General features: G+C 40.8%; 2 protein-coding genes across 2 annotated transcripts in view; one reads left to right on the forward strand and one right to left on the reverse strand.

The window, feature by feature from the left end:
* kcnk9 (potassium channel, subfamily K, member 9) overlaps positions 1 to 12,005 on the forward strand; it is a 63,392-nt gene extending 51,387 nt beyond the window's left edge. Inside the window, exon 2 of the mRNA XM_015977242.3 lies at positions 5,132 to 12,005. Coding sequence (XP_015832728.1) covers positions 5,132 to 6,015 — 884 coding nt within the window. The 3' untranslated portion in view covers positions 6,016 to 12,005. The remainder of the gene's footprint in view (positions 1 to 5,131) is intronic.
* LOC139073049 (uncharacterized) overlaps positions 1 to 14,951 on the reverse strand; it is a 725,027-nt gene that overhangs the window by 18,697 nt on the left and 691,379 nt on the right. The gene's annotated exons all lie outside the window — the stretch shown is intronic.

Consider the following 14,951-nt stretch of genomic DNA (forward strand, 5'->3'; position numbering starts at 1 on the left):
AAATGAAAACTTTATTGCGATAATTTTTTGGGTGCTTGTCAGATTTCCACAGAAAGTTGGACCACACAAGCCGTAGGGATTATTGAGGTTTCTATGTTAAAGATGTGAAAAACAACAATAAAAATTGTAATCACAGTAAAATTGTGGTGCTAATTGTGTCATAATTTGTCATAGCAGACTTAAAGTAAAACTACGTAAAACAAGTTAAACTGACACTTTTTTTTTTGCCTAAACCAAAATGCTTGATAGTTGCAGCTCAAATGAGGACAGAGAAGCTTGAGATGAGGGCGTTGTTGTATGTGTCATCATATTCCCAAATTAAAGTCCGTAACTTGCTTTGAATTCTTCAGTCATCCAGTTGGAATACCTGAAGAAATCACACAAAACAAAGATTGCGTTGCAAACGTCTCATTAATAAACCCTGGCCAAGTTTCAAACAGTACTTTTTTCCTGGAAGGGAGCTAAACTAACCTCTGTACTTTATGGACTTTGCTCTGGATCTCAGTCTTTCTCTTTTGGCATGCACACACAGTTTTAATGTATTTTGGCAGAGAATCATAGTTTGATTGAACTAATAAAATCTTCCTATTTTAAGTCTGAGAAGAGTAGTCGCTTGGTTTAACATTACCTTGTTATAATGAACAGGAAGAGGGAGGGAAACAAACATGAAGGACAAAAGCTCAAAACAGAGCTGAGCACATCTAAAACACAGTTAAACAGGCAAATGCGCTTAGCAGCAGGGGCGTCACTAGGGTTGAAATACAAGGGGGGCTTATCCCCCTGGGTTGTAGGAAGGAATTAGAATGAAGGAGTGAAATTTTGTCATCAATCATAAACAGGCTAAACAGCAGATTATAATTTCAAATAAACAATAAACAAAAGAAACTACATTTGAACTATTTTGCAGTCCTGCTTCTAGTTGTTAACAAACTCGAAGTCAACAAACCATTGGCGGAGATTTGTGTTGTTTTCTCTATCCTTAAAGGAAAGCTGTTGTGTGTCACCAACATTTTAACAATAATTAACCAATATTCCTAAGTTTGCAAGAGCTCTTTCTTTTTAATAATTATGATAAGATTAGTTTTTTTTCCTCAAAAACCTGCTTTATTGAATCGTACACATGTTCTCTGCCCTCTGGTGGAAGCTAAAGTTTTTTACAAATTGTGTTTAGTTTTAGTCTTGTTGTAAAAGTAAATGATTGTATTAGTCAACATTTTTTAAATTGAAAAAACAGTTTTCTGTTTATTTCATGTGTCAGGTTTTAGATGATGAACTGCCTCTCTGGGCTGATAACATTTTTGCACAAGGCTGCAGATTTCTCTCTCAGCATCTTCTAACAAAGTTAGCTCTATTTCTCGCTCAGAGAAAGGTAAATCATCAGTAGCTCTGATGATATTTTTTAGGGGGAAGCATGTAAACTACCTTTGTGAGACTCTTATTTTGATTAATACAGTCAGACAGGATGTGGTATTCAGCGCTTTTATTGTGATGACTGGAAGTGTGTGTGCTGGTTGCTGGGGAACTTGGCTGCTGTAATGGGAAGTGACGGTGGTGTTAATTAAAGAGCCTCTTGAGTTGATGGCCGTCGTCCTCGCTTCATGTGTAGCTTTTATCAGAGATGTGATCAAGTCACAAGTAAGTCACACATCTTTTCAGTCAAGTCTCGAATCAAGTCCAAGTGAACGACAACCCAGTCCAAGTCCAAAGTCAGTGATATGGAAGTCCAAGTCAAGTCCAAGTAATTAACTATGAATTTTCAAGTCATAATCAAGTCATCTGTCCAACTTCTATTTAATGACAATGATAATAAATAGATTCCATAAATAAATTAGTAAGCTTCTTAAAGCTTCATTTATTTGCTCAAACGAGCAGAAAGTGCAACTGAAACTGATTATAAACAAAGAGCTGCTGCATTTAGCAGTACAAGATCAAACCCAGAACGAAGAATGATTCATGATTTGTGTCCATGTCGGGCCACTTTTGTGCTAAAATATCAAATATGCTCAAGTCATCATCAAGTCAACAGATACAAGTCGATTCAAGTCGCAAGTCATTAGCATTCAAGTCCAAGTCAAGTCGTAAGTCTTTATACACTCAACAAAAATATAAACGCAACACCTTTGTTTCTGCTCCGATTTTTCATGAGATGGACTTAAAGATCTAAAATTCATTCCAGATACACAATATCACCATTTCTCTCAAACGTTGTTCACAAATCAGTCTAAATGTGGGATAGTGAGCACTTCTGCTTTGCTGAGATAATCCATCCCACCTCACAGGTGTGCCACATCAAGATGCTGATCCGACATTATGAGTAGTGCACAGGTGTACCTTAGACTGCCCACAATAAAAGGCCACCCTGGAATGTGCAGTTTTGTCTCACAGCAAAATGGCACAGATGCCACAAGCATTGAGGGAGCGTGCAATTGGCATGCTGGCAGCAGGAATGTCAACCAGATCTGTTGCTCATGCATTGAATGTTCATTTCTCCACCATAAGCTGTCTCCAAAGGCGTTTCAGAGAATATGGCAGTACATCCAACCGCAGACGACGTGTACCCACACCAGCCCAGGACCTCCACATCCAGCAGGTTCACCTCCAAGGTCGTCTGAGACCAACCACTCAGACAGCTGCTGAAACAATTGGTTTGCATAACCAAAAAATGTCTGCACAACCTGTCAGAAACCGTCTCAGGGAAGCTCAACTGCATGCTCGTCGTCCTCATCGGGGTCTTGACCTGACTCCAGCTCATCGCCGTAACAGACTTGAGTGGGCAAATGCTCACATTTGATGTTGTCTGGCACGTTGGAGAGGTGTTCTCTTCACGGATGAATCTCGGTTTACATGGTTCAGGGAAGATGACAGACAGCATGTGTGGCGTTGTGTGGGTGAGCGCTTTGCTGATGTCAATGTTGTGGATCGAGTGGCTCATGGTGGTGGTGGGGTTATAGTATGGGCAGGCATCTGCTATGGACGAAGAACACAGGTGCATTTTATTGATGGCATTTTGAATGCACAGAGATACCGTGATGAGATCCTGAGGCCCATTGTTGTGCCGTACATCCATGAACATCGCCTCATGTTTCAGCAAGATAATGCACGGCCCCATGTTGCAAGGATCTGGACACAATTCTTGGAAGCTGAAAATGTCCCAGTTCTTGCATGGCCAGCATGCTCCCCGGACATGTCACCCGTTGAACATGTTTGGGATGTGCTTGACCGGCGTATACGTCAGCGTGTACCAGTTCCCACTAATATCCAACAACTTCGCACAGCCATTGAAGAGGAGTGGACCAACATTCCACAGGCCACAACTGACAATCTGATAAGCTCTATGCGAAGAAGATGTGTTGCACTGCATGAGGTAAATGGTGGTCACACCAGATACTGACCAGTTCTGAGTCCCCAGACCCCAATAAAGCAAAAAACTGCACATTCCAGGGTGGCCTTTTATTGTGGGCTGTATAAGGTACACCTGTGCACTACTCATGATGTCAGATCAGCATCTTGATGTGGCAGACCTGTGAGGTAGGATGGATTATCTCAGCAAAGCAGAAGTGCTCACTATCCCACATTTAGACTGATTTGTGAACAATGTTTGAGAGAAATGGTAATATTGTGTATCTGGAATGAATTTTAGATCTTTAAGTCCATCTCATGAAAAATCGGAGCAGAAACAAAGGTGTTGCGTTTATATTTTTGTTGAGTGTAGATTTTATCAAGTCAAGGAAGAAGTCATTAAAATAATGACTCAAGTCCATGTCATGTGACTCGAGTCCACGCCTCTGGTTTATATACAGTTAGCATCATCCTCTCAGGACTCTTGGGTACACTCCCTCGCTTTTGGCCCCATGTGTTACTCACATCGCTTTGCAGACACAGGAGTCTTGCATACAACTGGAACATTTTCCTACGAGCTTTGGCGCTGCTAACAACCGGCCCAGTTTGTCTCACGTGAGTCTCCCGTGACTGGCCATATGCATGATGGAGGTAGGACTCGAGGAGAGAACATCATTTCACCCTTTCTGCACCTCTAGGGTAACGAGACATTGAATGGCTTGTTGTTTTTTAGCGGAGGCGGTCCAATTATTGGTGGTGACTATTTGATCATTGCTGGATATTGGTAAGGACACGTCACCTGCGTCGATGCCAAACCCACGCCCTTGATACACACACTCTTGTATACAGGCGATGCTCCTGGACATCATCTGTGATGATCCTGGAGTCATTTGGTGTTTTGGATCTTTCAACATCACACACCCTCTTCCAGATGATCCAGCTAGGGCTGATCAGACCCCAGCGTGTCTTTGGCTAGCTGACTAACTACTACAGTGACTCCGTGGTTCTCATTTGATATATAATGCATAGGATAAGTAATGTAAAAAAGTACGAGAACGGTTATATTTTAGGGAGGCTTGGGATTTTTGGGGAGACTGAAGCCAACGCTTAGTAGTCTTGCTATTATGCAAAGAAACGACTAAAATGTAGTATTTAAGTAGGTGGATTACCAAATGGTAAATACCAGAAGCAGAAAACGAGAATAAAAACACAAAGCTTATCCAAAACATATGTAGATTTTTTTAAGACAGCTGTTCTTCACGTTTTCCTGTAGAGAGCAGTTCATAAAGTGACACACTGCCAACTGAGAGTGGGTATTTCTTGGCATTGAATTGGGCTTTTAATACAGCTAGGGGCTGTGTTATAAGAGATACTCAAGATTTAGGTCCTAACCTATATTAGTGGGCTTCATTTTACTATAATCTTCGCTTAAGAGATCCAAATTTGTCAACTGAGTCAAACTGAGTGTATGAATCAGATTATTAGCCCCAATAGTTGAGTTTCAAAAGCATTGTTGTGAGTCAGCAGCTTGTGGTCTAAATGTAGTCTAATTAAGCTAAAAGCTTCACTGACTCTTTTCCAAACTCCTTTTCCTCAACCAAAAATTTGGACTAATGGGATGCCCTTACCTTTAAATAAGATTACTGAGCAGACACATTTCTGTGGCATTCAGTACCTCTTCTGGCAACACTCATAGACTCTTGGAGAGATTTCATGTTTGATCTTGTTTGTAAACTAAAGCTGACGGCAACAGTTTGGCTAAGAAATGCTAATTTCTGCTGTTTCTTTACAGGCTATGGACACGCAGCCCCAGGGACCGATGCAGGGAAGGCTTTCTGCATGTTTTATGCCGTCCTTGGAATCCCTCTGACTCTGGTCATGTTCCAAAGTCTGGGAGAGAGAATGAACACTTTTGTCAAATACCTCCTGAAACGCATCAAGAAGTGCTGCGGCATGAGCATCACGGACGTGTCCATGGAGAACATGGTGACAGTGGGCTTTTTCTCCTGCATTGGCACGTTGTGTATTGGTGCTGCTGCCTTCTCCCACTATGAGGACTGGAGCTTCTTCCAGTCCTACTATTACTGCTTCATCACATTAACAACTATAGGCTTTGGGGACTTTGTGGCCCTTCAAAAGAACCGGGCCCTCCAGAAGAAGCCCCTGTATGTGGCCTTTAGTTTCATGTATATCCTGGTGGGTCTAACAGTTATCGGAGCATTCCTTAACCTCGTGGTCCTCCGTTTCCTGACTATGAACAGTGAAGATGAACGGCGAGATGCCGAAGAGCGCGCTTCACTTGCTGGTAATCGTAACAGCATGATCCTCCACACACAGGACGAATCTCTGCAGCGGGGGCGAAGGCGACGTGAGCCATTCAGGGCGGAGGTGACTGATCTGCAGTCAGTGTGCTCATGCATGCATTACCACTTGCAAGACTACGGCAGCTCTAGAGGGGGGATTGGAGGCCTGGGTTGTGCCTTTTCCCACCAGAACTCCTTCAGCTCCCAACTGAACCCTAACCAGTACTTTCACTCAGTTTCCTATAAGATCGAGGAGATCTCACCGAGCACCTTGAAAAATAGCTTCCTACCTTCGCCCATCAGCTCTGTATCTCCCGGCCTTCACAGTTTTACAGACAGTCACCAGCTCATGAAGAGAAGGAAATCTGTCTAAACCCCTAACGGGACAAATACGTTGCCATGGTTTGTATACAAGGTCAAAGCATTTCCAATGCTGCTCCTCTCCAGATCCTGTTTTAGCACTTTTCCCCTCAAATTGGTGGTAATAGAAGTATTTCTGGAAACAGGTAAAGAACATTGCACAGAACAGCAAGTGTGGACTAAACCAGACGCAAAGCATGAAGCAAGGATTTCTATTTTTTCAAGAGATTGCATCGTTTCAAAAGACACTTCCTGAACTCTGACATCTTATTACAGATTTACACTAACCGAATCTATGAACTTTGGTCACATACCAAATAATGCACACTGGGAAAAAGCTATTTTTCAAAGAGAGTTTGCTTGTTTCACTTTGACTTGAATAAACATTTGTGCATTATTCCATTGCCTCACTGCAGACAGAGAATTCAACATGACCTAAAGCATCAGGTTTTTGTTTTTCTCTAAGCAGTCTTTTATTTGTATAGTTTCACCTCACCATAAACCAAACTGTTGTTGCCAATAACTGCATGTGGATTTGATGTCATTTACTAGTTTAAAGTCTTTGTCTTTACTTCAGAAAATCATACCACTGTTTATTGACATTTCCTGTTGATTTAGACGAGTTGAACTGGGCCAAAAAAGCTTTAATTTCATGCCACACTCCCAATTCATCATAATGTTTTGCAGATTTGGAATGCAATAGAATGATTATGGATTATCTTGTCAATGGCATTTAGGTTCTAATTTAGATGTCATGTACTAACTCCAAAGACAAAAGTACAATCCAGCTAATGGTGGCCATTAGTTTCTGTAGTGAATGTAGGAACAAGTGAGGATGGCAGAGAAAGTGATTAACCAACCTTTGGATGAATCATTTCCCAGCAACACCTTAGCAGCATAAGAATATCTTTCATTTACCCTTATGTTTGTGTTTCTAGTCAGAACATTGGAGGGAACATTTGAAAGGTCAGTTTCCATGACTGGGTTAGGAGTCAGCATGGTAGCTACAAGCAAAACTAGTTTAAAAGTAGAGATTTGTTTTTATGGCTACAACTGGAGACCGTGTTAATATAATGGAAGCCATTGGCCATTCGAATAAACTGCTGGTTTTGTTAAATTCATAATATTGTGTTCACTTCAAAATGTCCACCCATCTATTTTACTCTGCTTCGAGGTTGGGTCGAAGGGCAGCTGCCTAAGCAGGGAGGTCCGGACTTCCCTCTCCCCAGCCACTTGAGCCAGCTCCTCTGGGGAAATCCTAAAGCATTCCCAGGCCAGACAACCCCTTCTCACACCTGAAGCGTCAAAAAATGACACTGGCTGACCAAGCATTTGTTTCTGATGTGTTGGGGCATTTAAACTCGAACCTCTTGCTATTTTCAATTCAATTCAATTTCAATAAAATTTCAATTTAATATTTTGTACCTTCCCCTCACCCCCATCCTAACATTAGCCCTGTTTCTCGCTCTAAATTTCCCCTTAACCGTGTTTGAGAGGGATGATACAACTAGAAACAAGGTTTTGCATGCGCAAGAGGGTTAAGGTTAGGATGGGGTGAGGGGAAGGTTAAATGGCAAGAGGGTAAAGGTCAGAATTCGGTGGCAGTCGTAAACCGACGCTCTGGCACAGGGCGCTGCCTCCCGATGTGTTGGGGCTCCCAAATGTTTGGACACCCATTGTCAGTTGTGTGTGAGAATGTGTACTCCCTCCAGCGCGTCCTGGGTCTTACTTTGGGTCTCCTCCTGGTTGGACGTGCCTGGAAACCCTCACCAAGGAGGCGTCCAGGAGGCATCCTAACTAGATGCCTGAACCCACTTCATTTCAGCTGCTTGCCTCATTCTCACGGTCGCTACCGAAAGCTTGTGACCATAAGTGAGGGTTGGAAAGTAGATCAACAGGTAAATCGAGAGCTTCGCCTTCCAGCTCGGTTCTGTCTTCGCCATGACAGACCAGTTCAGCACCAGCCACAGCACCAATCTGACTATCGAGCTCTCACTCCAACGTTCCATGATGTGTGAAAATTGTTTCTAAATGGTTATCATAAAAATAACCAAACCGTAACTCAGCTACAGACACCTATAACTTTACTCGACCGTTTGGGTTAAAAAGTTTGACGTTTTGACTAAAGTACACCACAGAAGCTGGTAAGCACTAGGCATCAAAACAAAAGAGGTTGGACAAATTCAGTCCTTCGGTTCATTACTTTAAAGTACGTACATCATTTTGTTAGATAAAAGCAATACATCATTGTTTGACTTTGAGTAAACAATATATCCTATGAATGACTTTTTTAAAACCATGTCTGCTAAGATGGACATTTGTGTCCACGTGGAGCTGGTAGTCAGATCTAAACTCAGGAACAATCTGTGCTTATTGTTTAAATTGTTTAAAACATATTTCTACGACCGGTTTCTACACCTGATCCTTCTAATTGCCCTGCAGGGTAAAAAAAACTGTGCTGTTTATTTCTACAGTGCTAATTCAAAACTAAAGAAATGTCTAAAGAGCCATACAAAAAGCAAAGCAGCCAGATCTTATCAAACCAGCTCAAGAGTAAAAGCCAATGTTATGTAATCAATCGTATCGACTTGTATGATTTTAAAGGAAGAGTTGTTGAAACAAGGTGAAACAGAGAAACTGCTGATGTCTTTCACAGCAGAATATCGAGGAGTAATACAAGAAAGTAGGTGTTAAATCATGTTTAAACAGCACGAATATAAAAAGTTATTTAACATAAACATCAAAGCAAAAAATTAATACAACGGGGCATGCTGCATGCGATTAATACTCAAACTGATAATCAAGCAGATTCATTTTTTCTTCTTCTTACAACCGAAGTGCGATTGATTTATTCCTGTTGCATTTGTAAGTGGAGCAGGTTTGGATGGAGGAGCTGACCCAGAGTCAGATCTAACAGCAGAGGGAGCAGAGTACTGCGTGTACTTTGGAGACATCATTTAAATAATAGATCAGTATTAACACAAGCTGAAGCCGTTAACAGGAAGGGACGGCTGAAGGAGGGGAAAGCTTAATAATATCAGGATAATTCGTTTGGTTTCAGGTGAAAAAAGGGACCTGTGGCATTTTATGGATGAGGAGCTAAAAAGTTTATGAACGGTAAGGGCAAATGATTTAATTGTGACTGAGTAGCGTTGAGACCAAGTTTACTTGATTTTTCAACACATTAGCAGTGGTCTAGTAATACGAATGAATGCCTTGTGAGTCGATCTCAGTGGAAGTAAAGTTCTTGTGCTCCTGTTTCAGAAAGTAGAAGTGAGTCAGAGGAGCAGGGAGCAGACATTGATGTTTAATTTCCACAAATCCCACAAGCCTAGAGGGGTTCTGCTATTTAGTAGCATTGCTAATGCTAATGGTTTGCTTCAGCTAGTTAAAATGTTTTCTGCTGTTTCCTGGATGCTAAACCAGCAACAGCTTTCCCCGTCACGAGCCAAGATGGATGAGTCCATGAAAGCTGACTTTCAATGTCATGTAGAGCTGACTAGCTTTTCTAATCTGAGCGCTTCATCTAGTTATCATCGGTGGCTAATGCAGGAAACGAGGGTTCTATTTTCACGCGCTGCCTGCATGTTAAACACAGAATGACTTGATCATATTTCAAAAATAACAAGTTTAAAAAAAGTTTTTCAGTGACCTTGGTCTTCAGTGATGAATGATCCAGAAAGATTTATAAAAATCTGCCATATCTTTAGTAGGAGTCTAAATGTATCCAGATTACAGAGTAAGCATGATTTCAGTTACACCAGGAAGTAAATTAATATTGTTGGCACAAAAAGTGCATTCGGGGTCTTTCCCCCCTCCTTTTCCACACAGCTAAAAAGAGTTTGATAACCTTAATTTCTTATGATGAACAAACATTTTCTGGAGAAATAAATATGTTTTTGGAAATATTTTAGAATGTTCCTGCCTGTTTAAAGTTTTTTTTTCAGTCCGTCATTTCATTAATCTCCTGTTCAGCTTAGCTCACCACACGCATTCAGTGGCATTCTGTTTAGGCAGATGTTAAAGTCCTAATGATTTGTGATAAAATGCAGCCAGGTGTCCAATTTGACATACCGGGCAAGCCCAAAAGACAATGTTTTATTGTTAGGACTACTCTGGTTTGAACATTCTCTAAAAACATTTACAGAAACCTTTGGAATGAAATTTCTTTTTTTCATGTCTAAATTGCATTTGTATTTTTACACAACCACATGTGTGTCTTGAAGAACCAACATAGATCAAATGGATACATTAAATATCTTGACTAGAGGTTGGTTTGTGTTTAGGCATTGTTTTGATTTATAAAACTAGAGCATAAGATCAGATATACGAGGCAAAAGCAGCATAGCCTTTGACCTAAAGTATTTTTAATTTAAAACTAATTAGAATTGGCTATACCAGTGCTCTGTGCTCAAGCATACAGAAACATGTCATCGACTTTAAAGCAGAAATCCAGTTTTTTTTTCACAGACGACACCACCTAGAGGAGGAAATGTGTATTGCACCTTTGAGCCCCTCTTCCTGCTTCCGTGACCCAGCTGGAAGTAACGTGACAGTACACCACTACAATTCCAGCTATTATTCGCACGTTATGCTGTTTTTTCATACATATTTTGCAAAGACTTTTCTATCTTTAAGAAATATCGCCAACTCTGCATTTGTTTGACATCCATTTAAATGGAATGCTGAGATCCTTCCTTGAAATACATGTTTAGGGGCTTTCGGAAGATTTAGTCTATTGGCTTTTCTTCGCTTTTGTCTGTCTTTGAGTAGAAGTAGGCTTTTGTGAAATCTGTATTTTTATGGCTATAAAGACAGTTGTCGCTGCTCCATGATTCGCCGTTTATTTGCAGCATTGCAAACAGTTCAAAACCGCTTCTCAGTGTTGGTTCTTCCACAAACTGGCACACACTCTTTGTTTGTACTTAAAAGTGGATATTCATGCTAATGGTTAATTCTTAGCAGCGCTTGATTCAAATTGCTTGAGGCGCTAAGGGACAGGGGGCGGGCTCAGCAAAAGATTTACATATTATCTAATTATTTATCAAAACAGGTTCAGACTATCACTTTTACACATTTCTGAAAAATAAATAAATAAATAACCCGAAAAGGGGAAAACTTCAGATTTCAGTTTCATGTTGATCTCTCAGAAAATGCTTTCCAGACCTAATTTTGGCAAAAATAAATCAGTTCTGAACACATGAACCATTGACAAGCTAGAAGTTCGATTGGTTTTGTTTCCCTCCTACACGAGTGCAAATTACTCAGATCTGTCAGCCATCATGCCACATGTCAAATTGATGCCCCTCAACCGAGTGTCACTCTTCAACACTGATGGGTAAGAGAAGCACCCACACACACTCTCATCAGATTAAAAGTGTTGTCCTGCGTCCTTCACCTGCCAGGTGGTATCAGACAACACCAAAGGTGAATACTGGCTTGTGTTACTTTGCAGAATCACCCTTGTCATTACACAGCACAAGTGCATGTGTGGTTCGTATATAGTCTTGCTGCATGTGGCAGTACGCTCAGGCCATTTCTGTCACCAGTGCCGTGTTCATGACAGGGACAAAGACCTAAACTGCACTATTACCCAGTGTTTGTGAGAAATAGTTTTATAACATGTTTCTCTTTAGATCCGATGAACAAATGACACCTTGTACCATATGCAGCCTTCTTTAACACCCCTGGCCAGACAATAACATGAACTAACTTGCTTCTTCTGTCATAAATTTAAAGCTATATGTATGTAACACTTGTGTGTGTTGTCTCTTTACTCCAAATGTTAGGAGAAGATTGTTGAGATGTATTTTCTTTTTTTTCCAGAGTGAAATGAACATCATACAGACTAATTTAAACTGGTATGTTTTTGGTTACTCGTACTTTCCCTGTTAGTTTTGTTTTCTGGTCAGTGTGTGTACACGAACTGGTCTGGATGATAGAGGATAAATGGCCAAAACGAAGCTACAACACTTGAATAAAATGATGAGCCTCCTTCTGAAACGCTGTATTGTTGTAAATAGCAACTATGGTTGCACGAAACATTGTTCAACAAATTAGACAATAGTCACATTCCTCTCACAAAAGTACTAAAATGTCTGATTTGTTGGCTTTAAATTGACAATTTGGTTTAACATTGAAAAATGTCAACATTGTCCACAATAGTTTGACAGTGGTTATTTTATGTGCTAAATGTCACCATTTGTGTTGAATTATGTTCGAGAAAGCACTCTAGACCTGAACCTGAACTTCAAAGGCTTGAACCCAAAGATCAACACCTAGCAATGTGTGCTGAAATGACAAAAATAGCAATAAACAAACAACAACAACAATAATAGTAATAATAATAATAATAATAACAATGATAATATTACATTTACTTAAAATGTAATAATGAAAATAAGACTTTGCTCAAAAATGGGCTTCAACAGAATATTACTATTACTAGAAATGATGGTACTCGTAACCTAGAATTTTGAGTGAACCGAGCATTCCCTGTAGAAAACTCAGTGGCAAATAAAACTGGTCTGTGAAAGATTTTTACGTTTGAAAAATACATTTAGCATTAAATATTCACAGATTCATGACAGCCAAGAAACATTTGCTTCCCAGGTTTAAAAAAGAGGAAGAGAAAAATCTACTGGCTCTACCTGAACAAAAAGAGGTCAAGTATGTCAGGAAAAGTTTGAGTAAGGGGTGTTCAAATTTCTTTTTACAAGTAGGTATTGATGTGTGATTTTTACAAGGTGCAAGTAGGAGGAGAAAGTTGCAAAACAGGCAATCTATCTGTAGTTTCATACCATACCATACCATACCATGCCATACCATACCATACCATACCATACCATACAATGCCATGCCATGCCATGCCATACCATACCATACCATACCATACCATACCATACCATGCCATACCATACCATACCATACCATACCATACCATACCGTACGGTTTCACATTTCAAGTTGTAGACAGTTGTACCTTTTCATCATCCTGTCTACATATCCAGTTAATTCATCTATTCATTAGACTGACAGTCCACATGTTTGTCAACCCATATTCACACCATATGTCCATCTGTTTATCCACCCATCCATCTTATGTATCTATTCTACATGCATCCAGCCAACATAATAAATCATGTAAGTTACAGCACACACATATTATTATCATTATTAATATTGCAGTAATGTATCCCATCAGTCAGTTTCGGCTGTAGAATATTTCAGACTTGGTAATACACAAGTATGTGATAGTTATGAATTCATCTTGTGAACGTTGCCACAATCGCCTTGGGGAAGCATCCCTTGTATTCCCCGCGCTCTTTTTCTCTCCGACTGGTCCACACAGTGCAGCTGGATGTTTAGGTGGGAGAATGAGCAAGCGGCAATCCTTTTTATCCCTTCCCACCCTGCAGTAATTATACTGTCAGCAACGAACATCAGGCGACTCAGACAGCAACACAATAAGAACAGTGGCGGGGGGCGTTGAGTTCTTCTCTTGCCTGTAACTATGCAACTTAAATGATCATGTAAGCAGAGCCAAGTTGATCCGAAGAGAGACGTCTCCACTGAACCAAAGATATGATGAAGCTTTGCAGTAAGCAGGTGTTGACTTGTGGACTTTAGTTGGTAGGATGTCGAAGAGGATAATAAAAACCTTCTGCAGGATTTTTTGAATCAAATAAATCTCTCTGGTCGATTAAAGAAATCCATACCGAAAGGTGGTATAAACACAAGCCTCACCCGTGGCAAGAAAACAGAAGAATGCTGTCCCAATATTTCACAGGTGGGACCCCAGCTGATGAATGGACCACTGAGGAATCAGCTCAGATTTGCCAAACTACCTGATTTCCCCACAGCTTGTTAGGATGGATAGTCTGATATCAAGGTTGGCCTTAGTATTTAACATTCAGATACATTGATGAAGTGACTTTAGACCATACCTTCTCACAGAAACATCCAGCAGAGACTTGGAGATTGATGCAGCCAGTCAGAGAGCTGGGCTTTTCCCACCTTGTGGGGAGCAGAAGGGTGGAGACAGGCTGAGAGACAGGACATGTAAAACACAAACAGCTAGAACCGCAAACAAATAAATGTTAGTGTAACCCCGGTTTCACACTGAAAGCATCGGCATTGCAGAACGGCAGCGGAACGTCACTGCTTCATATAGATTCCATTATAGTCTATGGAGTGTTTCAAACCAGCAGCGACGCAGCAATTTCCATGCACATCCCAGAAGCAGTACGCCGCGCTGCTAAAGATAGGATCAGGTTCTATATTTGCCGCTTGCTACTTCTGGGATGCGTCAATTTCCGCATTTAACACAGATTTAGACAGGAAATCACAAATGGTTTCAGAGTAAAATCCCAGGTAAATTTTAAAATAAAAGAACTGCAGTGTTGCTATTTCATATATATGAAGCTTACGCGTGACCCATCGGCTTATTTACTCACAGCATCCTTCCAGAAGAGCAGCAATGTGTTTTTCATGGCTCTATTCCTGGCAGTGGAGAGGAACAGCATCATATTCTGACCTTGGGTGTCCTGAAAGGCACTTTTAAATAAAATGTATTATTATTATTATTATATGACATCAAAGTGATTTCCTACTTTTTGGTTTAATGGCGGATTGCATAAACAAACCGTGACTTGAAGTCTCTAGGCATCTTGTAATCTTGCAAGTCCAGGGAAGAGCACAGTGAGGAAGCCATGCTTCCGCCAAGACTCTCCCAGTCTGAAAAGGGCCGCTTTGAGGTTCACGAGTGAACTGTTCCACTGCCGTTTCACACCACAGACGCTTCCAGTGTGAAGTCGGCATTAGACATCGGTGGGAAAAGTGCTGGATGTTTTTTACTCTAGTAAAACTACATGTAGAGCGGAGTTGTCAAACGGGATCTCGGGGCAAATCTGGCCTGCAGTGTCCTTATATTTGACCCAAGAGATCGGA

This window comes from Nothobranchius furzeri, chromosome 11, assembly GCF_043380555.1.
Source record: "Nothobranchius furzeri strain GRZ-AD chromosome 11, NfurGRZ-RIMD1, whole genome shotgun sequence".
NCBI classification, from domain to species: domain Eukaryota; kingdom Metazoa; phylum Chordata; class Actinopteri; order Cyprinodontiformes; family Nothobranchiidae; genus Nothobranchius; species Nothobranchius furzeri.